The sequence below is a fragment of the Rhagoletis zephyria genome, unplaced genomic scaffold, assembly GCF_001687245.7.
Source record: "Rhagoletis zephyria isolate East Lansing unplaced genomic scaffold, Rhagoletis_zephyria_1.1 Rzeph_scaffold_00647, whole genome shotgun sequence".
Taxonomy (NCBI): domain Eukaryota; kingdom Metazoa; phylum Arthropoda; class Insecta; order Diptera; family Tephritidae; genus Rhagoletis; species Rhagoletis zephyria.
The window spans coordinates 18,188-42,174 of NW_016157731.1; the positions used below are offsets into that span (position 1 = coordinate 18,188).

At 35.0% G+C, this 23,987-nt stretch overlaps 1 protein-coding gene across 2 annotated transcripts; it reads left to right on the top strand.

Moving 5' to 3' along the window:
* Nucleotides 1-1,723: 1,723 nt before the first annotated feature.
* Nucleotides 1,724-23,097, top strand: Sbf (SET domain binding factor). Of its 2 annotated transcripts, XM_017613324.1 has the most exons (19): nt 1,724-2,883; nt 4,678-4,778; nt 5,171-5,506; nt 5,588-5,807; nt 6,064-6,190; nt 6,536-6,910; nt 6,981-7,224; nt 7,283-7,588; nt 7,658-7,842; nt 7,913-8,270; nt 8,436-8,590; nt 15,190-15,593; nt 15,659-16,471; nt 16,542-16,928; nt 17,009-17,683; nt 17,807-18,716; nt 19,271-19,395; nt 19,787-19,869; nt 21,577-23,097. In XM_017613324.1, the coding sequence occupies exons 1-19, from the start codon at nt 2,829-2,831 to the stop codon at nt 21,667-21,669; spliced, it is 5,952 nt and encodes a 1,983-aa protein (XP_017468813.1). In that variant the 5' UTR covers nt 1,724-2,828; the 3' UTR covers nt 21,670-23,097. The 2 variants fall into 2 exon arrangements, with proteins under 2 accessions (XP_017468813.1, XP_017468814.1); XM_017613325.1 differs by lacking the exons at nt 1,724-2,883; nt 4,678-4,778; nt 5,171-5,506; nt 5,588-5,807 and adding an exon at nt 5,926-6,063 and having other exon boundaries at nt 6,134-6,190.
* The last annotated feature ends 890 nt before the right edge of the window (nt 23,098-23,987 follow it).

Genomic DNA, 23,987 nt, shown 5'->3' on the forward strand with positions numbered 1-23,987 from the left:
ATTGTAATAAAGTAGAAGTTCTAAGTAGCTACGAATTACCGTTAATTTTTTTGCAATTTTTTTCACGCGGTCTTCCATACAAAAAAAAAATCGAAAATACTTGCATATGTATATGAAAAAAATTAAAACAAAAAAAAATCTCAATAATCAATACTAACTCCGAACTTGCATTTTTGATACTAGAATTTAATGGGCTACAAAACTGTATACTCGCTCCACTATATCTGCGTTCACCCTTGTTTTTATTTTACCTTCCTTTTATTATATTAATTAGCTCGGGATGTAACTATGTAATTTTGATGCGCCTAAAAGATGCAGCGATTTCTATTTTCAAGTTACATACCTGATGACAGTACGAATGGCAATTATAATGGGAGGTTTTAGTTTTTTAAACATAATTTTATTTTAAATATGCACAATGTTTTTGCAAGCAATAATTTTTTTGTTATTTTTATACAAAAATTATTTTTGTACAAAAATATGGTTCATGATACAAACAAAGTTTCAAACTGTACAAAATTAAGGAAAATTTGAAGATCATGAAAATTTTAACCTTTTTACTCGAAATTTTGTGAAGAAAATTTCTGGTATACAATTTTATAGCCCATTCAATTTTAGTATGAACAGTTTGAAACTTTATTTATGTGGTTTTGTTTGTAGCATGAATCATATTTTTGTACAAAAATAACAACGAATCATAGCTTGCAAAACATTGTGAAAGTTAAAAAAAAAACAGCATGAACGAAGATTTAGTGGAGCAAGCGTACATACTGACACATCTCTCTCAGCTCTCTCCACCGGCAAATCTGCTATTCAATCATTTCATTTCATCATTGACAAACCGCTTGTGTGGTGTATTTAGCTCTAAAGGTGAAATTTGTCAAGAACACAGAACTTATAGTTAAACGCAGTCTGTATACGCAGAATTTTGTCGATTACTGGAGCACTCGGTGTTGCCACTCGTCAATGCCTTTTCATAAACCTACCTTTTCAACTACAATTTTTCATGCTATAATAGATGCTAGCTAAATATAAACCATGATAAAAACATAGCTGTATTTATTTTTTTACTATATTTTTATCATGATATAAACTACTTATTTTCAAACAAAAAACCTTATTCGATGGTAAATTTCAAATATTTTAAACGTATTTTGAAAAGGAACTTATAACCATCTGCGAAACTGACGAAGTGGCAACCATCTATTAAACGAAGAAATTAGGTGACACGGAAAAATCTAAATTCCGCAGATTTCTGCGCTACGGGCTACAACTAGGGCTTGTTCGAGTTGTGCGAATTATTAAAGTATCGCGGTCTGTGTGAATTTCTAGCAATGTATGCAACAATGGTGCCATTTTTCATTAGTACGGCAGTAATGCCGCTTTTATTACGTGCTTCGAACAGGCCCCTTACAGAAATATTCTGCGGTGTTGAGTTCACTTGCATGGCGCTCTGGTTAGACAGATCGTGTCAGCTGACTCGGCTTTACGTACCGGTAGGTTTATGTTCTTGACTAATTTCACCTTTAACCGCTTCCGGCAGTGATGCATTTGGGCCCGAACCGTTAAGGATTGAATCACGAAATGGAATGTCAGAAAAGTTAAAAAAGCTTTTTGGTTTCGTTTTAATTAATTGGAAATGGAATTTTAAGTTTAATTGGGATGGGATATTATATGGGATCAAATGCACTACCGGAAATACAGAGTGAGAGCCCGTGTTTATCACCCTGTACTTCGGGTATTCCATTCCAATTATTTCCGGTAGTGCATTCCAGAAAATTTCCAGCAAGTTTGACATTCCATTTTGAACTGACATCCTAAACGGTTTGGACCAACTGAGCAAATTAATTAATTCGTGGGTGTAGTTTATAGTTTACTTGGCATTTGGAAAAGGCGAAAGAATTGTGCTCTACGTTGCTGATATCTGTGCCGTGTAAACATTCAAGTAGCAAAAAAGTGTATTAGCTATTAGCCAAGAATTTGTTGCGTTTGCGAACATTGGCGGTTGCGGCGGCAGCGGACGTATGTAGAAATTTGTTTATAATAAAAGTTTTTGAGGAATTTCAATTTGCATTGAATGTTGGCATTGTGGTGTGTGCGCGGAAAAAAAATCAGATTGGCCGTCGGTGTATCAAGATACAAAACAATTCTAAAGGGTGTGGTTGTTGTGCAGTGGTCGATTATCCAAGAGTTGGAATACATATAATTGATTAACAAATTCATAAATTTTCATATCTACATATGCGCTGTGGTTTTTGATGAAGCAGCATACGCAGGCATTCCAGGCAGCGGTGAATGGCCAACGAAAACGTATTTAAGATACTGTGAATTAATTTATGCGAAACGCGAGCGAAATTAATTGAAAAATGTATGCAAATTTGGCGATGTACGGGTTTGGTGGCGGTGATGGTAGCACGTCCGATTTTGTTTGGTATTTCAGGCATTGACATTGCCGATTGGGAAAGGGGATAACTCCGCGGTAGTGAAACGCTGCGACGACCGTGCTGCTCGATAAATAAGGAAGAAGCTCAGAATAATACAAAAGATTATTTCTTTATCATAAACAAAAAGAAATGCTGTCAACGTTCCAGCGCCTGCTATGTAGTGCATGTGTAAAAACAAAAACAAAGAAGCCAGTGCAAAAGTTGCATTGACGTTGAAAGCAGCGACGCCGACTTTAGTGGTGACAGCGTACTGTTGACTCCGACTGCATTTTATTACGAACAGGTGCATACAAAGAGCAAGACGGTCGCTTTGTTGGATGGCCGGCGTAACGAGCTAAAGCAAACAGACGTTGCAGAGACAACACCAACCACAAAGTTGACGAAATGTCCCGGCTTGCTGATTATTTTGTTATTGTCGGCTATGATAACGATAAAGAACGTGAGTAATTTGTCACATACATTTTTGCATAATTTTTTGTTATACATACAGTGGTGGCATCATAATTAGAGGCACAAGTTCTTACATATGTATATCTTTTCTTTATTTTTAACCGACTAAATACATAGGAATATTTATTTTTATGTATGTTACCGAATAACTTTGGCCCACGGCCGTGATTATTCTATTTTTTCGAAAAGATTGTACGTCAAGGGTGATGGAAGATTGTACGTCACGGGTAAAATGCTCAAAAATTGGAGCTACTTCAATTTTGCACAATATTATGATTAAAAAAATTAATGGACTACATATAATACAGCATACACGATTTTTTTATAAAAATTTTTATTAAAAAGTATGAATTTTTTATTCGTTATATAGTTTTATGGCCTTATTCATAAAAAATAAAGTAGGGTTAAAGAGCTTTATAAATTGACGTTTTCATACATTTTTCAATTTATAAACCTTTTGTAAAGCTACTTTATTTTTTATGAATAATGCCATTAGTTTGTAAAAAATATATTTAATTAAAGAAAAGTCGTGTTCATAATTATGTGGTCACCACTGTACATACATACATACATATGTATGTACCGTGTAGAACAAGAAATGGTTGGCAGCTTTAAAAGATCTTAATTATTTTGTATTTTTTGTAAAATAGGATTGTTTAACAAAATTCATTTAAGGTGTTTATGACAAAACAGCTGATTTTTTTTTTGTATACTCTTGGCATGTATTTTGTTTTTGCTGTTGGTGCTAGCGCCTTGCATAAATTCGCCTTGATAAAAATATTGCTTAGCTTTTTGGCTCAGTGGCATGGTTCATACTGAAATTTGAGGTCGTCCATATGGGAAAATGATCTTCATATGAATATATCAGAATATCCTATTAGCACTGAAATGGACAATTTTGGATTGTTCGAAAAGATTACTTTTCTCCAAGACTTTGGTCTATATTTTATGCAGTTTACTCATTGGAGAAAATTCAGCTGCGTTTAATTGACAAAACTGACTTCTTGGTGACATAATGGCCCGCTGTGCAATGAATATTGCACTCCTTATATAATCTGCTGGATCAACCCGCCAACAACGGTCGCATCCGCTTACCCGCAACGACCCACATCTACTTACAGTCAGTCAATAAAGGTTAGGTATAGTGAATTTTTTTAAAATACGGGCAACTATTTTTAAAATAATTAATATTTCGCTAATTTTTTATAAAATTATGGTTAATTCTACAACAAAAACCCTTAAAATCAGAGTTCCAAACCTTGTGTAATATTAAAGAAAATTCCACAAAATTTCTTTCAAATATTGCACTTTTTATTTACGCTTTTTTTGTCCGCTACTGTACATATCGCACACCGTCTTCAAAAGAGTCACAACTCAAAATAATATGTTTGTCAGAAAATCGGAAAAACTATTTCTTAGCACATAATTATCATATGGGCAAAAGCGGCTTTACCGTAGGTTTTTTTTTAACAAATTGTAACAAAAATTTAATCCAGCTTTTGCTGAAAGATAAATAAAACCTGTGCGTACATTTTTAGCGTATAATCTCAAAAATGCCAAATTTTGAGTTGTGACTCTTTTGAAGACGGTTTGCGATATGTAGATACATCAGAATCGTTTACTTTCGTATGCAACAATTTGGTTGCTATTTTAAAATCTTTGTTTTTTTTTGTATCAATGTAGTGAACAATTAGATAAATGAATTTTGTTAATTTAGTTAATTGGTAATGCTATGCAAGTCAATTTTCTGCGATATTCTAATTTGATTGTTTAAAAATTCTAGGAACTGCTGCTGGTAGCAGCCAAATGTCATGCGGCAAGATCGTGCAGCGTTTCCCGGAAAAGGACTGGCCGGATACGCCATTTATTGAAGGCATAGAATGGGTATGAAATATTTGCCAAGTGCACAAGGGCGCATACAAACATACATATGTACATCCATAAGAATTTTCCTATGAGTAACTAAAGAACTATTTTTACATGGAAGCATGTACATATGTATGTGTGTATTTGTATAAGCTGATTTTAATATCGGCCATACAATATGCTATTGTTTCAACATTTTTTTTTTATTCATAAGTATGCTATGTATGCACTTATTCTTTGGCGGCAATGCTAGTAATTTACAAAATAATCATTTACATATTAAAGTATATTCATGTGCATGTATGTTTTATGTAAACGATTATCTTTTTTTAACCGAACTTTGTTCTTTTCTCTATTCCCTTGTGTGACCATATGTACTTCATAAATGTGACTCAATTGCACTGCAATAGTTTTGTCAACCACTTGGTTGGGGTTTATCGTACGATAAGCAAGAACCGAAATTTTTCACTTCCGTACTCACTGATATCGATGCCAACAAGCACTATTGCGCCTGCCTTAGCTTCCACGAAACATTGGCCATCACACTTAATAAAGTCATCGATGAGGAGGATGAAGCGGCGGCAACTGTCGGCGGCATTGCTGGCTCGAAATTTCAGCCACCCATTGCGGGTAGCAGCAGTGGTGGTGGAAGTGGCAGCAATAGCATTATTTCACATCACAGCGTCATGTATGCGCCGAAATGTCTTGTGCTAATATCACGGCTCGATTATGCAGAGACTTTCAAGGTATGTATGTAGAGAATGCTCTTTAATGGCAAGTTAATGTAAACACACGCATCTAATTTTAAAATTTCGTTTTGTTTACAGAACTGTCTCGGCACTATTTACACCGCATACATTGAGAATCTGCCTTACGCGCTGGAGAATCTTATTGGCAACATACTTGGCTGTATACAGGTGCCACCTGCTGGCGGTCCACAAGTACGTTTTTCCATAGGCGCTGGCGATAAGCAATCGCTTCAGCCACCACAATCACCATCGCTGCCAGTAACGGGCACAGCTGTTTACTTTGCTTTTAAGCAGTTAGGTAAGCATTGTATGCACAACTACGTGTACAAACTTATTTAGATGAAAGCACACTTGTTGTAGTATATTTAAAAATACCTTTCAATACTAATTACATATTTTTACTATTATCAATTTTACATAATTCATTGCGCTACACTTGAATATTCGATATACAAACCACCACCAAACCACAACATGCCGCTCATATGTTTTGTTTGGCGTATTCAATTGCCTTCATACGCCTGTTGATTTGTTCTACAAACTATCGCCGCTAGGTATTAAGAATGTACTTATACTGCTGTGCGCCGTAATGACGGAAAATAAAATTCTATTTCATTCGAAAAGCTACTCACATTTGACTGAAAGCTGTAAAGCACTGGTATCGCTAATGTATCCATTCAGGTAAAAACCTCATTTGAAAAGCAAATAGGTTATTCACAAGGTGTCGTAAGGTCGTATTTTCTTATGTCGTAAAGTTTAACGGTTTAATACGTGTTAGCAGTGAGTAAATTTTTAATATCACTTTTATGAAACTTTTCGGATGCTAAAATACGCTTTTATACGTAAAAAAGTGTACGTCATGAGACAATACGAAATTGACGACACCCTTGTGAATGCCCCAATTGTACATACATACTTTCGTACGCTTTGCATTAAAGTAGTAGGCCTCATATATAAACATTCGTACTTGCTATTACGAACATTTAAATTTATTTTAAATCTATATACATAATTATCTTTTCACAGATATACGCACGTGTACATTCCGATACTACCAGCACCGCTAACCGAAGTGCTATCCACTCCCACCCCCTTCATAATGGGCATACACAGTTCACTGGTGAGCGAAATCACCGATCTGCTGGATGTTATCGTCGTTGACTTAGATGGTGGTATGGTAACGATACCGGAATCACTCTCACCACCAGTACCCATACTGCCATCACCACTTTGGGAGCAGACACAGGACTTGCTGACAATGATATTATTTCCCAATCTATCACAGGCCGATTTAGCCTTCCCCTCGCTCGAAAAGCCAACGAACTACCCAAAATCGGATGCTGTAATTGATAAGGAATTGCGTGCGATTTTCATGCGACTGTTTGCGCAATTGTTGCAGGGGTAAAGTGGCTTACACATACATATTTCAAATATATTTTTTGTATAACATTTATTTTATATATTCTTACAGCTATCGCTCATGTCTGACCATAATACGCATACATCCAAAACCGGTGATTACATTTCATAAGGCCGGCTTTCTTGGTGCTCGTGACTTAATTGAAAGTGAATTCCTGTTTCGCGTTTTAGACAGCATGTTCTTCACTACATTCGTAAATGAGCGTGGCCCACCGTGGCGTTCTGCAGACGCTTGGGATGAATTGTACAGTTCGATGAATGAGATTTTGAAGAGTGAGGCGCAAAATAAGAGTTTGGTAAGCTGGAGATGTTCACTATTTACAGCTTTGTAATTAATCCCTCAATTCGATTCAGATTTCAATACACATACAGGAGTTGGGTAAAACGCTCTACGAAAACGAATTTCCCAGCCAACAAGTTTACGCACAAAAAGTGCTCCGCCCACCAGACGGTTCCTTCCACCGCATACATCAGCCTGCATTTCCACGCATTAACAGCGAAAAAGTAGAGCTAATCATAAACGATGGCATGCGTAAGAATTGCATTTCGCATCGCCTGACGGTGTTGCGTAATCAAATGCGCATCATACCCATGGGTCCACGCTTGCCCGAAGTGTTGGAAGTGCGTCCGGCAGTATTAAATTCAGCGCGACGACTTGAGGTATACATTTCCGTACAAAGTAAAGTTTACATTCTATTAAAAAAAAATATTTTCCTCTCATTTCAAAAGGTACTTAAAACTTGTGTTGCTTACATTTTTGAAAATAAAATTGCCGACGCGCGAAAGCTCGTACCGGCTGTGATGCGCACACTCAAGCATCGTGATGCACGCCTCATACTTTGTCGTGAACTATTCGGCTATGTGCATGGTAATAAGGCAATACTCGATCATCAGCAATTCGATTTAGTTATAAAGTAAGGGTATTTTTAGTTTTCTTTTTTGAATCATCAAATCATTCAATATATACATATTTTTAATTTACAGATTTATGAACAAAACCGTGCAAAATTCCACCGGCGTCGATGAGTACACTGTTGCAGCGGCACTCTTGCCAATGTCGACCATCTTTTGCCGCAAACTCTCCACTGGCATTGTACAATTCGCCTACACTTGTATTCAAGATCATCCGATTTGGAAGAATTTGCAATTTTGGGAATCTACTTTCTATCAGGATGTACAAACACAAATTAAAGCTTTGTACATGCAACGTCGACGTCAAAATGAACACAAAAAAGAATCGAATATCGTGCTGGACGATGTGCCATTGGAAGAGCCGACTGCGTTGGAAATAACTGCCGAGCAAATGCGTAAAAGTCCAGCGATCGAAGAAGACAAAAAGTCGGTAAGAGTCATGAAATAAATTTATAAGTGGACTTTAATGTAGAGAGTAGTAAATTTTTAATGGTATGACATAGCCATCTCACCGCTATGTACATATACATACATATAACATATCCAATTTAGTGAACTAATTCGGTGTGGTTTTTGTTTATTGTGGTGTTTTCAGGAATTGGGGCAGTCTGAGGAATCCACGCTCTATAGCCAGGCTATACACTATGCCAACCGCATGGTTTCATTGCTAATACCACCGGATGTCAATGCCGTGGGGCCGAGGCCGAAGCAGTCCTTTCGCTTGGACGATAATCAAAGCGTATCAAATAGGTGAGTTTTGTTTGATAATCAATAATGTTAAAATTACTTGTCGGACAAACAATTGGCGAAAGTCAATTTAGTTTTTACTGTTAGTTTTGGATATAGTTGTTGAACACTTCAATTTCAAACCTAGTAATAAATATAAGTAACTGTTAAATTACAAAAAAAAAAAGGTTTCTAACTGCGGTCTAGGGCTCGATTTCTGCTGCATCCAGCAACATCGGCGTTTTTTTCGAATAGCGGTCCCCCCTCGGCAAGCAGTGACATGTAAAAGCTTCTCTTGTAAACCATCTGCGATTAGGAGGCGTAAGACTGTAGGTCGGCTAAATATGTATGTATGTAGAAAAATATGGAAGCCCCAAATATTTTTTTACCTGGTCAGTGTAACACAGCCAGCAAAGTAAACCCGGTTTGACAGGAAAAAATCCAAATTATATTCAGCCTCATTGCGTAAGTCGTAAATTAGGCTAAATTGTACGACTCGACAACAGTAGCATTGTCTATTGTCGTACTGAAATAAGTAAACGACCAAAATCGTCGAAAACTATACAGTGCTGCCAAGTTTTTCCGTTTTAATACACTAGTCGAGTGGAAATTTTAGGCAATGACGTGAAATTTTCGATACGATTCGACTCTCGAAAAACGTCTTGCATTTGATACGACTCTCGCAATGAGGGTGATTATTTTCATTGTTTTGTTATTTATTTTGCTACATTTGTCAAAAATTTTGCCACCACTTTTAATGACACTACAAAATGTGAACTTTTTTTTTACTAAATTAACGATACTGTTTTTTCAATATCTCGGAAACTGAAATGGATAACATCATTTGAAAGATCTTGATTAGTTTAGTGTGACTAATATTCTTAACTCAATTTGTACTAAATTACCTATACAATTTTAGTCAATATAAAGAAGATATCCAAAAACTGATAACACCAATCGAAAGGTCTTATTTTAATATATATATGTATGTAGGTAATTACATCTATAACTAAAAATCTTAAAATGGCGCATAAGACAATAAGACTACTCCACTTAAAGAAAATTAAAAGGGTCATTCCATGCGAAAGATGAAGACTACAAATTTAAGTAGTGCTAAATAAGTACATTTCATTAATCTGATAGAAAGATGCTTTATTTCTTGTCTACGGAAAATTTTACTTCATAAATAAAAGGAATTTTTCGTCTCCAAAAACGGTTCAGACAAAATATGTGTTATAATCTTGAAAATTTGGTAAAAAATTTTACATTGAACTGATGAGTGGAGTTTTTTTTAAATCCCATATGGCGGGAAAGTTTATAAAAATTTTTGAAATCCCACGAAAGTTGATATCCGGGTGTTTTAGTGGCACTAATTGCGAATATGATCATAAATTAAAATTCAAAATGGCGGATCCAATATAGCGGATATATTTTTAATAATTCATTCATCCTCTTTCCAAAATTGGTTCCGTTAAAAAAATCCAGGTTTCTTTTAAATAGTGAGTGGCGATTTTTGAAATCCAATTAGGCGGAAACGTTTTTTTAGGGTCATTCCAGCGAAGACGACACCACAGGTAAAAAAGAAATACATAGATTGCATCTAAATCTGTGACAACAGTTAAGCAGGTAGAATAATTGCTTAGAAATCGAATTTCATCGATTTATTTTTTCTCTTTTTATTGTTATAAATGTAACCGTAGTGCGATTTTTTCATCGAGTTGTCAAGACATTTCAAACACAAGGTACAATTCATGGACGTTAAAATAGTGATAAGTATGGTGAGAAGTTGGCAGCTTATATTACTCAGGAACTGTGTCTGCAACCCTAAAAGTGTTTTTGTCTTTAATTTTTAAATAAGTAATGCCATTAAAGCATAAAATGGACCTTAGCTTTCTATTAACTACACTCCTGAAAACTGTAAATTATATATGTTATTAAGTTTTATACTTTGCAAGTTCTTATATCTGTCTTTAAGTGTTAACAGTTAACAGGAATTATTTAAAATTTTAGCAAAAAAGGATTTAAAATTTAAATGACATTCTGTAATCAAAAATTCCACCAGTCACAATGGAATGGCCCAGAAGTGGGAAAGAAAAGTTAAGCTTGATAATAAAGATAATTATTTCAAAATTTAAATTTTGTCGGGAAACGCAATCAATGTTTGATTCATATACATATGTAGCTCATATCAAAAAGAACAACTGATGGAAAGACAGATATAATCTTCGCCATTCTTGGGAAATTTAGTAATCTATTATACCGAACATATTCTCCTTATATGGTATACTAATTGTATGATAAAATCTCCAAAAAACGTAAATATATAGTATTCAGCGTGCGATTTGTAGATCTGAAACTGCCATGAAACTATGGCTTGGTTCTAAACACAGCTGTATTTATGTTTTTTTTTTTCAATTTAGGTATTACTTTTTTATATCACGAAGCTAACAAAATTTTTTAACATTAGTTTTTTCATTTACTTGTAGAACGAATACTTTTCTTAAATTAAGGTACGATTATTTTACTAGCATTTTTAAGCACGACAAAGCCTGTTTGATTCTAATCTTATCACTAGCGTTTTTACATAGTTTTAATTTTGTATGATATGTAGAAAAATCTTTAAAACACTTACATATTTTTTTTTTGTTGGCGGCAGTTTTGGCATTCAATTTGCGCTTCTTAGATTTATGGTAAATAATTTTCCTTTTACATTTTTTTTTTTACAATAATTTAAGTTTTTATATAAAATTTCTGATATTTGTTGTTCAAGTTACTATTTCCTGGAATTTATTTATGCTGTTTTTAAGTTAAAATACACATACCGCTCATTTACACTTTTCATTTTTTAACTTTTACACTACTTTATTATGGAATTTTCAGCGTTTCAGGCCATCTGATTCGGCTTCTCTCAGAAAATAGAAATTCAGCAATAGGTACAGTTCAAATTTAGCTTTGCACAAGACTGTGATTTGACTTCCCTTGCTTAGGAAAGTGCGTTTCCTCGTTTTCCTTCGAATGTTAGGTCTATCGGAACTTCTTCTAAATCAGCTCAATTTATAAATTTATAAAGAACAAAAACTCCAATTTTTATAATGATTGTTTCAAAAATTAAATCGTTTTTTTTTTTGTTACCAAAAATCCGAATTCTTAGTACCGGTTACCAATTTCGTAAAAAACGAAATGGAGCCGAGCCGTCCATTTTTTAAATATATAAAAAAAAACGAATTTAACAAATTATTAAAAAAAATCTAAAAAATTATAAAATTAAAAAACTATAAAAAAATATAATAATAATTAGCATTATCATGAGTTTTCATACAGTGTGAACTCACCCCCTATCGTATACCGTATTCAGCGGTGAAATAACTGTCACTCGCACAGGTAACTGTCACCCGCACAGGTAACTGTCACCCGCACAGGTAACTGTCACTCGTTCAGGTAAACCGCAAAAATAAAAATTGTTTGTTCCTGAATTTTTATTTAATGGCTTTGAACTAATTTCGGGTGAACAAAATTTTGTTCCGGTGAAAATTTTCACCAGAATATTCATATTAGGGCTGATTGTTTTTCTTTCATATTAAATATCGAATCATTTAAAATTGGTTATTCACAAAGAAAGTTACAAATATTTTTTTCCAAATTGGCATCCCGTACTAAGGCTTCGGATTTTTCTAAATTAGTAACCGGTTAAAAAAAAACATTTATTTTTCGAAATCACCGTGAAGTAATCCTTGTAGGAGTTAAGTTTCAATTTGTTAAAAACTGGTTATTCGCAAGGAAAGCATCAAATATTTCGTAACTGATACAAAAAAAAAAAACAAACCGATTGAGTTTTCAAAATAATTTTCTAAATTTGTGCAAGTATCTTGTCAAAAATGAGAAGGTGGATGTTAAAAAAACGGGTTCTTTGTACAAGCCCAAAAGTATCAAACCGGTACATGATTGCTACGGAGGCGAATCGTACTCTAAAGATGTGGTTAAGTTATAGGAAGTTTACATGGTTCAACTTTCCCAAGCGATTAGTTGAATCAAAAGTTGAACGTAAGTAGGCAGCTGGGCAACTTCATTGAAAGTGATTAGTTTACCACCAGGCGATTGTTGGTCTCGACTAAAAGTTGCCTGAAAATGAGTTAATAGAAGCCTAGCTGTTACGAGTAACTAATAATAGCCTTCCCCTGAAAAACTCGAATGGATGCTTCTGACTTCTTTCCATTCGTTTATATCAGGATTCTTATGGAAAAAGTACTATCAAAAACTTCTGAGAGTTGCCTCTAGGTACTAAGGTATTTACTTACGAACTCGTCGAATAATTTTCAAAAATACACCTGCAGTGAAAGGCTAAACCTAAAGATGTAAATCTTAGATACGATTTCGTGATTGCGCTGTATCGACCCTTGTTTGTATTAAGAATACGCGGAGCAGCTTCTTTAAAGTCTTGAAAAAAAAATACGAATTGAGGCTTGTGGACTTCGGTTGCACTTCGGTTCTGCTTTAGATAAAATTACCAATTTCGCCTTAGTACACTCGTACATGATGTGATTCAGGACTAAGAACAGATAAGCGGCTAAAATTCCAACTAGTTCCGGGCATTTGTAGGTAGGCTATTCCGCTCAGATAGGGGAAAGTACTATTATCAGATGATAATCTGGTAGTGTGTTGAGAGCATCCTGGAGCTTCTTTGAACAGATTTTGCCAATATACGCGTTTGGATTTCTTAATGGAAGTTCGTCTTCTAGTACGCAGTATATGCCTACTCTTCTACTATTATACTACTGAAATCTTATTTTATACTACGAGATACAGCTTACCGAGAGAATCATATTTTGTAATCAAACACTTCATAATTCATTTTTCATTCATATTCATTGTTCTGCCGCGATCACCTTATGAATGAAGTCGCCTTGATCTGATCTAATGCTGGCTTTCCCTTTTGCATTAAATGACGAAGTTTTCAATGACAAACTTGAGCAAAAGAAAAAAAAAAAACAATTTCATTAAGCTAACAGAACAGACATTACCCCTTACAGGACCGTAAGCTTACAATTAAAAATATAAATGACGAAATGAGAACCTCCTCCTGTTTTGTAGTCGGTAAAAAAGTTTATATGTCAATGTTATTGTGGCTTATTAAAATTTTATTTTTATAAATAAAATAATATAAATAATAATAAACAATCGTAGAACAAAGCTCAATAAAAATATTAAAAAGAAAAAAAAAATTATAATTCACTTTCCTCAAAATGTTTTCCCACATTTTTTTCGCCACTAAAAAAATTATTTGCTCTTAGTAAAAATAGTTTATTTTAAAAAGTGCTCATTGCATTAAAAATTATTTTTTTATATAGACGGGATAATGACTCAGAAAATTCTATTCCGAAAACTACTCACTGCCTAAAAAATTTTCAAAAAAATTATCTGACGAATTTTTTTCTTAGTTTATGTTTCTCTAAAATTTTTTTTAAGCTGTTTTTTTCATATTTTAGTGCATTTTGTAATAAAAGTTTGCAATCAATTTCACCTACCCAAATTAGCTTTCACTACGGAATACGTTTTGTACTAAACTCTTTCAAAAAATAATTTTTACCTAAAGATTTTTTTCGCGAACTAATTTCTCATTTTAAAATAGGAGTTTTGTAAAAATTGATTTTTTCAAAAAAATTTATTATTTTCTATTTTTTTAATTTTTTTTTTCTAATTCGAGGTAAATTTTTGTAAGTATATACATACATATGTATATTTGTTTATAAAATTTTGTGATAAAAATAGAAACACAACGCGATAAAAATTATAGGCTGAATTTCTTTATTCATTCTGAACGTTTGGAATAAACTTTTTTGTTTACTTATTCTTTACAACGTTCCTGATGATATGTTAACGTATATTTCAAACGTATTCTGTTTATTCCGGCTGTGAAATGGGATTATCCGGAATGTATAAAGAAACGCAGCCATAAATTCCATACAAATTTAACATAACAAAACAGAAAGCTTTAAAACGACTCAGTTTACTCTTTGGGAAGCATGAAAAAAAAATTGACACAATAAATTATTGACTATTTACAAGCTTTTTTTATTGTAATGACACTGGTATTTTTGATGCCCAATTTTGTCATTAAATGTTTTGTAATTTGATTCGCAGAGGACATTCGGGGTATACATACGTTTGTTTCCACATTTCGTTTTGTAAATGGCACAAATTTTTTTTTATTTTTGTTTTTTGTAATTTGATTGTTTGGTGAAAATGCGGTATTGGAAAATTTGAATAAAAAAATGCATATCACTTGTTACAAGGCTATTGTATAATTTTTAACAATTTTATGAACCTTTTTTCGGACCATACTGCACATTTTATTTTCTACAAACGCGTTCAAATGCTTTGCGCCAACTAGATTTTGTATTACCACAAATAGTTTTTACTAAAACACATTTAAATATTTATTCAGAACTAACATTTTACACGGGTTTCCTCAGCATAAGCTTCGAGCTACAACAAAAACAACAACCGACGTTTTTACACTGCAAAATTATAAAAATCTACTAATTCGCATAGCCTTACCTTAGCACTGCTTTGTTTTAAGTTGGAATTCAAGTCGCTACCCCCTTTTCTCCTACCATTTATTGCAGTATTATGGGCTCGCATAGTTTAAGTGAACATTCAGACGAAGGCTTCGAGGAGAACGATGCACTGGAAGTGGGCGGTGCTGTCGGTAAAATTGTGTCGCGCTTCATCGATCGCGTCTGCACCGAGGGCGGTGTAACCTCCGAGCACATACGCAATCTGCATGACATGGTGCCTGGTGTGGTGCACATGCACATTGAAATGCTGGAGTCGGTGTATCTGGAGTCCAAACGGCATCCACATGTGCAGAAGCCGAAGATACAAACGCCATGTCTGCTGCCAGGCGAGGAGATTGTAACAGATCACTTGCGCTGCTATCTGATGCCCGATGGGCGCGAAGATGACACGCAAAGTTGGATACCAGCCGAAGGTGCACTGTTCTTAACCAACTATCGCATCGTGTTCAAGGGTAGGTCAAATGGGAGTCGCAATTTATAAAATAATGAATTTTGGATTAACCCCAAATACTTTTAGGTTCACCCTGTGATCCGCTCGCTTGCGAACAGACCATCATACGCGCCTTTCCCATCTCCTCGCTGCTGAAGGAGAAAAAGATCTCAGTACTTTACCTATCGCATTTAGATCAAACTCTGCCAGAGGGTTTACAGTTACGCTCCAGCACCTTTCAGCTAATGAAAATCGCATTCGACACGGAGGTGACACCAGAAATGATTGAGACTTTCCGCAAAATACTCACGAAGGCGCGGCATCCGATCGACGAATTCGAACACTTCGCCTTCCAATCGTACGGTACCATAATGCATGGCACTGCACCATCTAAAACCAAAGAAAAATACTCAACACTAAAGGGTTTCGCTAAGAAAACAATTTTACGCAAATTCAAACAAAAAGCACCAACTAAACGAAAATTGGTTGCTTCGACACTCGATTTTGATACGCTCGCACCATCGACGGAAGCCATCGATACACATTCGCTTGACGATGAACTCGAAGATGATGAGTTCGAAACAAATACAGACACCATGCCACGCCTGCTGACCGCCAAGGATGTAGAACGCATGCGGGAACGCAGTTATGTGCGCGATTGGAAGCGTTTGGGTTTTGATGATGCACAAAATGGCTTCCGCATAACCACTGTGAATGCCAATTACAGTCTCTGTCGTTCGTATCCTGCACTCTTGGTAGCACCTGTGCAAATAAATGACGCCGCACTATTACATTTGGTGCGCTGCTACAAGAGTCAACGCATACCGGTGGTGACGTGGCGTCACCGCAATGGTGCTTTGCTGATAAGAGGCGCGCTGCCACACAGCAAGTCGGTTATCGGTGAGTTTAATAAGATTTTCATTGCAAGCGAATTGGTGATGTTATTTGAAAATTTTACAATTCATAACAGGCATGCTTAAAAACTCCACGGGTTCGAACACGATGTCACACGACGTCGCCAACTATCACGAACAGGATAAATACATTTCAGCGCTCATTGACTCAATGCCGAAAAATCTCTCTCTAGCATTGGCGCAATACAATTTGACCGGCATGAATTTGTCAATGAATTCGCTGCTATTGAACGCTGGTGATGAGTCGTCCTACCTTAACCGCGCAGACACTTCACTGACGCCGGAAGTTAGTCGCAAACATAAGTCGGCACATTCAGCGAGCAGTGATGCGAAATCAAATAACTGGACCGATTCTTTGAAACCAAAATCGAATACAATAAAAAATAACTCATCAGTCTCAGCAGCTGCGTCAGCGTATCGAAAGTTGCGGCTGTATGTTTTAGGTAATTAGCATATTTTGTAACACTCCTATATTCACTTCTTCATTCTCGTACTCACCTCTTTTTCTTTTCGCATGTGTCAGGTGAAAAATCTCAAACAAAATCTGGCATCAATGCAGATCTCTGCGCCGAATTCATAGCCGTCGACTATGCTGACTATCGGCAATCACGCATCGCTTTCAAGAAGCTTATGCGCGCATGCCTACCCTCGAATACAACCAACGAAGCGGATCAAACGTTCGCCAAAAGCGTTGAACAATCCGAGTGGCTGCAACAAATCTCTTCGCTTCTGCAGCTTTCTGGCGCTGTGGTCGATTTAATGGATTTGCAAGAGTCAAGTGTGATGCTCTCGCTGGAGGATGGCTGGGATATTACTGCGCAAATATCTTCGATTGCACAACTATGTCTCGATCCATACTATCGCACAATGGAGGGCTTCCGTGTACTCATCGAGAAGGATTGGATTGCATTTGGACATCGTTTTGCACATCGTAGCAATTTGAAGCCAACGCATGGCAATTCGAGTATAGCATTTGCGCCAACTTTCTTGCAATTTTTAGATGCTGTTTACCAAATACAAAAACAATTTCCAATGGCATTTGAATTCAATGAGTTTTATGTACGCTTCTTGGCCTACCACATGGTTTCGTGTCGTTTTCGCACTTTTCTCTTTGACTGTGAAGTGGAACGTTTCGATTTGGGTATCGCTTCAGTAGAGGATAAACGGGGTTCATTGAGCACCAAACATCACATGCTAGGTAATAATAAGTTTAAGCTCGGATAATTATTTTTAAATGTCACAAGATATACCTACTTATCTGCTTCTGTACACGCTACACTCGACTACCATTAACTTAATTAACACATTTCTATAATCGCAGCTAACACCGGTTCCGATGACGAGTGCGTCTACCCCATGGACGTACGCAGCAAGGCGGCACAATCTGCGGTGAATTTCAATCGCATCGGTCACTCCATCTTCGACTACATCGAACGTCAGCATGCGAAGTCACAGATTTTCTACAATTTCATGTACTGTGTACGCGACGATGTACTGCGTCCGCAGAGCTCTTTGCCTGCCCTAGATCTCTGGCCCTACTACACCAACGAAGAGTTGGCGCAGGGTCCACCGTACGATCTGGAGTTGACAAATGCCGATGATGAAATTGATCTCTCCGAGTTGCGTGGCAAACGAATTGTAATTAGCGCTGGCTATGATAATATCGAAAAGAGTAACCCCAATGCATTTGTTTGTCTATTGAGTGATGTGCGACAAGCGGAAACCGAACGTGGCCATCTGCCACAAAAATGGTTGCAAGTGTGGGATCAATTGGAGGTACCCCAAATGGAAGAGCTGACGCGCAAGTCATCGTTGAGTAGTATTCTATTGCAATCGCACGGAAAATTAGCGCACAAACGTTCCACTTTGGAGATACTCATGAAGGGTCGCTTAAGTGGCTATCAGGATAAATTCTTTCATCCACATCGTTTCGAGAAGCATCCCTATACAACGCCCACCAATTGCAATCACTGCACCAAGCTTCTATGGGGTCCAGTCGGTTATCGCTGCATGGATTGTGGCAATTCTTATCACGAAAAATGCACCGAGGTGTCATTGAAGAACTGCACCAAATATAAGGCGGTGGATGGTGTAGTGCCGCCAAATGTCAACATATCGCAGGGTGACACCTCAAGTATAGCATCGAGTGCCGCTACAACGGCGCGTACTTCAAGTCATCATTTCTACAATCAATTTAGCAGCAATGTGGCGGAGAATCGAACACATGAGGGGTGAGTGTGATGACCTAAAACGTAGTGTTTTTATTTTTAATTTAAATGCTTGAAAATTCATGCATACATTTGGCTCGTCGAAGAAACCTATGTAGATTTATTATAACTGTGTTCGTATGGAAAAGTAGCTTATGTCGAAAGGCCGGCTTTAGTATAATGCGGCATTCCCTTTATTCTTTAAACGACAGGGAATTTTTTGATGAGACTTAAAAAGAATATTGCCTTGCTAGTATCGGAACTATTTCTTGCACGTTTATTTGCTAAAACGGCTTAGCGCCCGTAAGTCATTCGCAATCGTATGCTGCGAATGCCGATTTATACTAAAGCCAGCCTTTCGACATAAGCTACTTTTCCATACGAACACAGATAAGAATGAATACGATTTGCTAGAGACTATATATTTTTGGAAGGCTTGATCCGGAATTTTTTTTTATTCCCTTAGGTTTTGGTTTCTTAAAAGGGGCGGATTGCTAGTCTAGCAGACCGCCCTATATATTCTTTAATTTTCTGAATATTCTTAATTCATTCTACGACTTTCTTTTCTCTTTTTCAAGGCATCTTTATAAACGCGGCGCCCTGCTGAAAGGCTGGAAGCAGCGTTGGTTTGTGCTGGACTCCATAAAACATCAACTGCGTTATTATGATTCTGGCGAGGATTCACAATGCAAAGGGGTTATAGGTGAGTTGTCGAATGGAAATATTTACTAAAATCTTATCAGACAACTGGAAAATAAACGTTAGCTGCATTTGATAGTAGTAGGTTGAATAAGGAAATGAATTAGGGGTATGCACTTCTGACTTTGCACATCGATGATGTGGGTTCGATACCTGCTGAAGTCTAGAAAAAGAAGTCTGATGAGGAGATGTGGTGATCTCCGAAATAGCATATAACTTCTACCGCTTAGACTTTGTTGCTTTTTTCATTTTCCTAATAGACATATTCGTGATACAAAGCACAATAACAATATTAAAATTTTAAAATTGCGTAATACAAAAAAAAACTACGCTCTTTTATAAAACTTTCTAAAATATTGAATTGCCTTTTTTACATATTTTTAATCCTGACACAGAATTGGCCGAAGTGCAATCAGTTACGCCAGCGCAACCAGCACAAATTGGTACGAAGCGCATAGACGAGAAGGGCTTCTTTGATGTAAGTAATCACAAATACTCCTATGCATATACATATGTACTTATGTTAAGGCCTTTTTTCTCGAGCTTTTGAGTTTTTGGATTATGTCACTCTGATCGTGATAGACACGGATCTGAATAAGCAACATCTCAAAACCAATGCAAGAACTGTACATATTTAAACAAAAATAACCCTCCCTTTCTCTTCCCTAGAGAGGAAGCGATGTTGGACGCACCAGGGCTATTTTTTTTTTTTTTTTTTTTGAAAGGGTTCAGTTTGACCCTTGATAAATCTTCATGAAAGAATTCGGGTATGCAGTTTTATAGCCCATTAAATTTTAGTATAATAATGTGCAAATTTTAAATGTCTAAAAATTCGCGTTGATTTTTGAGAATTTTTTTTTGCTGACTGTCTTACGCATTTGTTCCATATAAAGTATTTTCAGATTTTTTTCGTTATACAATGCATTTTTTTTAGAAATTCTTATTAAAACAGTATATGGCTAGCTTAAAGTGAAAATTTGTTAAGTCCAATTTTTAAAAATGTACAGGAGAAAAGAAAAACATAGAAAACTAATTTAATTTTTTTTTGTTGGTGTATTCAAACTAAAACATAACTGTACTATTTGGTAGAATTCGACATTAATAAAAATTCTGCATTCCTTTGAATTTTTCGGCTTCTTTGCGCTTTCTTTTAAAATTTTCATTTCACTGCCTAAAAATAGGCAGAAATAAAATAAATAGTTCGGTGTTTTTGAAAATGATTTTTAATTTTCCTTGTTTTCTGTATCACAATGTTAGTTTTTACAAAAAGTAGACTTGGCAACTTTTCACTTCTAGCTAGCGATGCGCATATACATTCATCGTCCATTAAAATTTTATCAACGGCCCTTATTGTCTCCAAAGTTCTGTTGGCTGAAAAATGCGGCTTTGAATTTTTCCAACACCCGTTTGGAAGTAGAGACCTGCGCTCCTCTAAACAGCTTCATCTGAATCTTATCCAAACCACTTATTTTCGCAGAGCTGTGGGCTTTATTTTTAATATAAAATTTTCTGAAATTTTTTAAGTTTGCCATAATCACTTAAGTAAAGGCAAAAAAGGCAACATCATATGTACATATTTGGAACCAAGGAAAGCTAAATCGTGGTCATTATTTAAAGAAACTACTCTTAACGAAAGGTCTACAACTCCCATAAATCCGTTCCCTGTTTATGACAATAAATGTTGCAGTACAAATAATTTCTTTTTTTTTAGATAGTTTCTATGCAATCCAGCTTACGAATTACAAAATATTTTGGTAGGTGTCATGAAAATAAGCAAATATTATAATTTGCTTAGAAAAAAAGGCACCGGTAGTGTACAGAATATGTATACATATCGTTGAGGAAATGTAGAAAGGCCTTAACTGAAATTTTTTCAAGAAAACATTTTGTTGCGTTTTTAAGTAGTAGCTCACACTAAAACCAGTGACGAAAATAACAGTTAAATATCAAGCTTTTTATTTTTAGATCATTGCAAAATCGTTACTTTTTCCATTCAAGAACAGTCGTTAAATTTGGATTTTTAAGTTTTCGATTAAAAATCATCGTTATATTGAATTTTTATTTATGATTTATGATCTTAAAACCGATATGTACATAAAAACATACATATGTATGGATGTACAAAGATATGATATATTCATAAATATATATGTAATTCAAATCTATACTCTCCTTTTTCACATAGCTGAAGACCAATCGGCGCACCTACAACTTTTATGCGGTTAATGCGAATTTAGCACAAGAATGGATTGAGAAAATTCAAGCTTGCTTACAGTAAATGAATTTAGCTGCTCATTGGGAGCATTTCCTCATACATATTTCCGTTTCTTGCGTGTATTATTTTTTACGTATAAATATTTTAGCTAAGCTAAGCTTAACATAGAAGAAAAATTTAATTAAACTACAAAAAATGGACGACCAAATGAAATAAGTATAAATAAAAAAATATATAGCGTTATACTCAAAGTTTAGCAGCGGTAATGAAGCGAAAAACAAAAACAAAAATATACAAAATTAAATATACAATATATTAGCATTATTTAAGCAATTATGTTTAAGAAACTTTGTGTGTGATTATTATTTTCTGCTTCGCTTTTTGTAATATTTTTTTTTTTTTTAAGAAATCAAATGAAATCTTTTATACTTTAATTACGCTGCCAACAGCAAATAAAAAAATATGAATCGTTAGTAAAAAAAAAAATAAAAATTAATTAAATATACATAAATATCGACGCTCTCCCATCTGTGTGCGTAAGTGTGTGTATGCGCGCGCATTTTGTATTTACATACATACTTGCATACTACATAGTATAAATTAGCTTTGGCTTCAATTTCTTATTATCTCTTTACGAAAAACGCAATTTCTCTTTAGTACTAGATGACATTGCGCTGCATTTGTATGTCCTGTATAGTAGTATATACATAATAAATGAGTTATAGATCGATTAGTCTAATTATTCTTATAATAATTATTAAACGTTTCTTTTTACTATTTAAAAAACATATTTTATAGACAAGCTGCAATTACCCTGTATTTAATAGAGAGGTGAGTTTTGAAAATTACTTTTTTCTATATTTAAATAAATATGCATACATACATAAACACACCTATAAGTAAATGTATACAGAGATGGGCAGCTAAATAGAGCCAATATTTAATTGTGTAGATATTTCGAAATAAATTGCATATTTTACAAATCAACCGAAATGTATAACAGCAGGTGTAAAAACGCGTGTAAAGAAATACATGAAAGAAATTGTTGTGCTCTATTTGGTGGTTTACCTCTGTACACAATAAAATATACATACAAAAAACCTTGTGTACCAAAAGATATTTGAAAATGCTTTTCCGCATGCTAACCTAAATGTAAAAGAAATACATAACATAAATACATACATAAATAACTTAATAAATAGATTTTTTCAATGTGATCAACCGATTAAATACTAATACATAAATACATACATATATACATACATACAACAAGAAAGTTAAACTTATAAATAAATAGCATACATGTAGTATTGTTTAATATTTAATAATTGAAATTTTCTTATTCTTGAAGGAAGGGAAAGGTAAGCACAACATCGGAAAAACCACTTTTTAGGAAAAGCCTGGAAATTGTACAAAGCAGAGATCGTACCGGTTATGCAATGTTTGCCTGACCATTTTTTTTGAGGCGGCAGTATTTGCCTTTTATTCTTCAGGCCTTGATATGTATGTAAGGGTGGTCCATTTTTATGTATGTGAAAAACAAATTTTACTGCTCTCATCCCCTAGCATTTTTCTGTATCGAAAAAAATATTTCGAAATAAAAAAATATTTAAATATTTTTATTTTATATATTTAAAATATGATTAAATAAACATTGGGCATTGTTATTGCAAGTTTCCTGAAGAGAAACAAAGTTTTCCCGTCGAAAATTATTGAATTTCAAGACATCTGTACAATTTCTACGCTAATTTTTTCCCCCCACATAAAATACATGGAAAACTTTGATTGCTTTGAACGGCCACAAAATAGTTTCTTATTTCAAAATAATAAGAAAATAGGGGAGTATTTTTTCGGTATAGAACATTCCTAGGGAGTGAGAGCATTAAAATTCCGACTTTACTTTTTTTTTGGGCCCCCCTAATGTACATACTAGGTGCGCAAGATTTTTTTACTTTCGTGATTCTTCGTATTATATACTTGGAATTTTTTAAGTAATTAGGGGACTCTTCGGGACTTTACGGCAACCACTTGTTATATATTTTGGGATCAAACAGGATTTTCAGGACTAAATCGGGATTTTCGGGATTGTTTAAGGATTATCGAGACATTCGGGACTCTCTGAACTATTTCGGGACTACTTTGGGATACTACTACTTTGGAATTTTCCGAACTATTTCAAGATTAAGTGATCGTAACTTTGCTAGAAGTGGTTCTGCAACAAATTTAATAACTTTTTAAATTATATTTTTTTAGGCAAAAAGGGTCTCGGTTCTAAAATTTATTAAAGAAGATGGAATAAAAACATTAAATTTAAAAAAATAAAAAATAAAATGATTCTATTGTTTGCCACTTATGTTTATTTATTTTTAAGAATTTTCAAT

What these genes read in the sequence shown, in the direction of transcription:
- Sbf (XM_017613324.1), top strand. Translation starts at nt 2,829, where the DNA reads ATGTCCCGGCTTGCTGATTATTTTGTTATTGTCGGCTATGATAACGAT. An exon ending in CAATTCGATTTAGTTATAAA is followed by an intron (nt 7,843 to 7,912) that starts GTAAGGGTATTT and finishes TTTAATTTACAG; the next exon opens with ATTTATGAACAAAACCGTGC. An exon ending in TCGAAGAAGACAAAAAGTCG is followed by an intron (nt 8,271 to 8,435) that starts GTAAGAGTCATG and finishes TGGTGTTTTCAG; the next exon opens with GAATTGGGGCAGTCTGAGGA.